The following is a 5153-nucleotide window of genomic DNA, read 5'->3' as shown; positions in this document are numbered from 1 at the left end:
AGTGTATGAGTGAGTGTCTAAGTGAGTATGAGTGAGTGTATGAGTGAGTGAGTGAGTGTCTAAGTGAGTGTTTGAGTGAGTGTGTGTCTAAGTGAGTGTATGAGTGAGTGTATGAGTGAGTGAGTGTATGAGTGAGTGAGTGAGTGTCTAAGTGAGTGTATGAGTGAGTGTCTAAGTGAGTGTATGAGTGAGTGTATGAGTGAGTGAGTGTCTAAGTGAGTGTTTGAGTGAGTGTGTGTCTAAGTGAGTGTATGAGTGAGTGTATGAGTGAGTGAGTGTATGAGTGAGTGAGTGAGTGTATGAGTGAGTGTATGAGTGAGTGAGTGTATGAGTGAGTGAGTGAGTGTATGAGTGAGTGAGTGAGTGTATGAGTGAGTGTGTGAGTGAGTGAGTGTATGAGTGAGTGAGTGTATGAGTGAGTGTATGAGTGAGTGTCTAAGTGAGTGTATGAGTGAGTGTATGAGTGAGTGTCTAAGTGAGTGTATGAGTGAGTGTCTAAGTGAGTGTATGAGTGAGTGGTGAGTAGCGTAGACTCTACGTTCGCTGCCCGCTGGCGTTGACGTTGCTGCTGTTGTTGTTGTTGTTGACGCGTGCCGCTGTGGGGGGCTCCACGTGCCCCCCCTTGCGTCCCAGCGCCGCGATCTCGGCCCTCAGCGACGAGACCTCGACCTTCTGGGCCTTCAGGAGGCCCTTGAGGGCGGAGACCTCAGCAGACGACGCATCATGGGCCTCCGCAAGGGCCCACATCACCATCTCCTCCTGTCCAGAGCGGTGAGGGGAGATGTTGACTACCTCGCCTGGTCCACGGGAGGTCGTGGGTTCAATCCCTGACCCTGTGAGATGTTGACTACCTCGCCTGGTCTACGGGAGGTCGTGGGTTCAATCCCTGACCCTGTGAGATGTTGACTACCTCGCCTGGTCTACGGGAGGTCGTGGGTTCAATCCCTGACCCTGTGAGATGTTGACTACCTCGCCTGGTCTACGGGAGGTCGTGCGATCAATCCCTGACCCTGTGAGATGTTGACTACCTCGCCTGGTCTACGGGAGGTCGTGGGTTCAATCCCTGACCCTGTGAGGTGTTGACTACCTCGCCTGGTCTACGGGAGGTCGTGCGTTCAATCCCTGACCCTGTGAGATGTTGACTACCTCGCCTGGTCTACGGGAGGTCGTGGGTTCAATCCCTGACCCTGTGAGATGTTGACTGCCTCGCCTGGTCTACAGGAGGTCGTGGGTTCAATCCCTGACCCTGTGAGATGTTGACTACCTCGCCTGGTCTACGGGAGGTCGTGGGTTCAATCCCTGACCCTGTGAGATGTTGACTACCTCGCCTGGTCTACGGGAGGTCGTGGGTTCAATCCCTGACCCTGTGAGATGTTGACTACCTCGCCTGGTCTACAGGAGGTCGTGGGTTCAATCCCTGACCCTGTGAGATGTTGACTACCTCGCCTGGTCTACGGGAGGTCGTGGGTTCAATCCGTGACCCTGGGAGATGTTGACTACCTCGCCTGGTCTACGGGAGGTCGTGGGTTCAATCCCTGACCCTGTGAGATGTTGACTGCCTCGCCTGGTCTACAGGAGGTCGTGGGTTCAATCCCTGACCCTGTGAGATGTTGACTACCTCGCCTGGTCTACGGGAGGTCGTGGGTTCAATCCCTGACCCTGTGAGATGTTGACTACCTCGCCTGGTCTACAGGAGGTCGTGGGTTCAATCCCTGACCCTGGGAGATGTTGACTACCTCGCCTGGTCTACAGGAGGTCGTGGGTTCAATCCCTGACCCAGTGAGATGTTGACTACCTCGCCTGGTCTACAGGAGGTCGTTGGTTCAATCCCTGACCCTGTGAGATGTTGACTACCTCGCCTGGTCTACAGGAGGTCGTGGGTTCAATCCCTGACCCTGTGAGATGTTGACTACCTCGCCTGGTCTACGGGAGGTCGTGGGTTCAATCCCTGACCCTGTGAGATGTTGACTACCTCGCCTGGTCTACGGGAGGTCGTGGGTTCAATCCCTGACCCTGTGAGATGTTGACTACCTCGCCTGGTCTACGGGAGGTCGTGGGTTCAATCCCTGACCCTGTGAGATGTTGACTACCTCGCCTGGTCTACGGGAGGTCGTGGGTTCAATCCCTGACCCTGTGAGATGTTGACTACCTCGCCTGGTCTACGGGAGGTCGTGGGTTCAATCCCTGACCCTGTGAGATGTTGACTACCTCACCTGGTCTACGGGAGGTCGTGGGTTCAATCCCTGACCCTGTGAGATGTTGACTACCTCGCCTGATCTACGGGAGGTCGTGGGTTCGATCCCTGACCCTGAGAGATGTTGACTACCTCGCCTGGTCTACAGGAGGTCGTAGGTTCGATCCCTGACCCTGTGAGATGTTGACTACCTCGCCTGGTCTACAGGAGGTCGTGGGTTCGATCCCTGACCCTGAGAGATGTTGACTACCTCGCCTGGTCTACAGGAGGTCGTGGGTTCGATCCCTGACCCTGTGAGATGTTGACTACCTCGCCTGGTCTACAGGAGTTCGTGGGTTCGATCCCTGACCCTGAGAGATGTTGACTACCTCGCCTGGTGTACAGGAGGTCGTGGGTTCGATCCCTGACCCTGTGAGATGTTGACTACCTCGCCTGGTCCACATGAGGTCGTGGGTTCAATCCCTGACCCTGAGTCTGTGTCTCTCTCTCACACTCTCTCACACACTCTCACACACTCTCTCACACTCTCACACTCTCTCACACTCTCTCACACACTCTCTCACACACACTCACACTCTCTCACACTCTCTCACACACACTCACACACTCTCTCACACTCTCTCACACTCTCTCACACACACTCACACTCTCTCACACTCTCACACTCTCTCACACTCTCTCACACACTCTCACACTCTCTCACACACTCTCACACACTCTCTCACACTCTCTCACACTCTCTCACACACTCTCACACACTCTCACACTCTCTCTCTCACTCACTCTCTCTCACACTCTCTCACACTCTCACACTCTCTCTCTCACACTCTCTCACACTCTCTCACTCTCTCACACTCTCACACTCTCACACTCTCTCTCACTCTCACACTCTCTCACACTCTCTCACACTCTCTCACACACTCTCTCTCTCACACTCTCTCACACTCTCTCACACTCTCTCACACTCTCTCACACTCTCTCACACTCTCTCACTCTCTCACTCTCACACTCTCACACTCTCACACTCTCTCTCTCTCTCACACTCTCTCACACTCTCTCACACTCTCTCACACTCTCACACTCTCTCACACACACTCTCACACACTCTCACACACTCTCTCTCACACTCTCACACACTCTCTCTCACACTCTCTCACACTCTCTCACACTCTCTCACACTCTCTCTCACTCACTCTCTCTCACACTCTCTCACACTCTCACACACTCTCTCTCACACTCTCTCACACTCTCTCACACTCTCTCACACTCTCTCACTCACTCTCTCTCACACTCTCACACTCTCACACTCTCTCACACACTCTCACACTCTCTCACACACTCTCTCACACTCTCACACTCTCTCACACACTCTCACACTCTCTCACACTCTCTCTCACACTCTCACACTCTCACACTCTCTCTCACACTCTCTCACACTCTCTCACACTCTCTCACACTCTCTCACACTCTCTCACACTCTCTCTCTCTCTCACACACTCTCACACTCTCTCACACACACTCTCTCACACTCTCACACTCTCTCTCACACTCTCACACTCTCACACTCTCTCTCTCACACTCTCTCTCACTCTCTCACACTCTCACACTCTCTCACACTCACACTCTCTCACACTCTCACACTCTCACACTCTCTCTCTCACACTCTCTCACACTCTCACACTCTCTCACACTCTCTCACACTCTCACACACTCTCTCTCACACTCTCTCACACTCTCTCACACACTCTCACACACTCTCACACTCTCTCACTCTCTCACACTCTCTCACACTCTCACACTCTCTCACACTCTCACACTCTCACACTCTCTCACACTCTCTCACACTCTCTCACACACTCTCTCACACTCTCTCACTCTCTCACACTCTCTCACACACTCTCACACTCTCACACTCTCTCACACACTCTCACACTCTCTCACACTCTCTCACACTCTCTCACACTCTCTCACACTCTCTCACTCTCTCACACTCTCTCACTCTCTCACCTCCTCACACTCTCTCACACACTCTCACACTCTCTCACACTCTCTCACTCTCTCACACTCTCTCACTCTCTCACACTCTCTCACACTCTCTCACACTCTCACACTCTCTCACACTCTCTCACACTCTCACACACACTCTCTCACACTCTCACACTCTCACACTCTCTCTCACACTCTCTCTCACTCTCTCACACTCTCTCTCTCACACTCTCTCACTCTCTCACTCTCTCACACTCTCTCACACTCTCACACTCTCTCTCACATTCTCTCTCTCACACACTCTCACACTCTCTCACACTCTCTCACACTCTCTCACACTCTCACACTCTCACACTCTCTCACTCTCTCTCACTCTCTCACACTCTCACACACTCTCACACTCTCTCTCACACTCTCTCACACTCTCTCACACTCTCACACACACTCTCACACTCTCTCACACTCTCACACTCTCACACTCTCTCTCACACTCTCTCACACTCTCTCTCACACTCTCTCACACTCTCTCACACTCTCTCACACTCTCACACTCTCTCTCACACTCTCTCTCACACTCTCTCTCACACTCTCTCTCACACTCTCTCACACTCTCTCTCACACTCTCTCACACTCTCTCACACTCTCTCACACTCTCACACTCTCTCTCACATTCTCTCTCTCACACACTCTCACACTCTCACACTCTCACACTCTCTCACTCTCTCTCACACTCTCTCTCACACTCTCACACTCTCTCTCACACTCTCCCACACTCTCTCACACTCTCTCACACTCTCTCACACTCTCTCACACTCTCACACTCTCTCTCACATTCTCTCTCTCACACTCTCTCACACTCTCTCACACTCTCACACTCTCTCACTCTCTCACACTCTCACACTCTCTCACACTCTCACACTCTCTCACACTCTCACACTCTCACACTCTCACACTCTCTCACACTCTCTCACAC

The 5153-nt window shown here is 52.7% G+C and overlaps 1 protein-coding gene across 2 annotated transcripts in view; it reads right to left on the bottom strand.

Moving 5' to 3' along the window:
• Nucleotides 1-372: 372 nt before the first annotated feature.
• LOC144954685 (uncharacterized) overlaps nt 373-5153 on the bottom strand; it is an 8793-nt gene continuing 4012 nt past the window's right edge. For both annotated transcript variants that reach the window (XM_078885118.1, XM_078885119.1), the window contains exon 3: nt 373-759. In XM_078885118.1, coding sequence (XP_078741244.1) covers nt 535-759 — 225 coding nt within the window. In that variant the 3' untranslated portion in view covers nt 373-534. The remainder of the gene's footprint in view (nt 760-5153) is intronic.

This window comes from Lampetra fluviatilis, unplaced genomic scaffold, assembly GCF_964198595.1.
Source record: "Lampetra fluviatilis unplaced genomic scaffold, kcLamFluv1.1 SCAFFOLD_696, whole genome shotgun sequence".
Classification (NCBI taxonomy): domain Eukaryota; kingdom Metazoa; phylum Chordata; class Hyperoartia; order Petromyzontiformes; family Petromyzontidae; genus Lampetra; species Lampetra fluviatilis.
The sequence above is the reverse complement of the archived record's forward strand: the minus strand, read 5'-3'. Positions and strand labels throughout refer to the sequence as shown.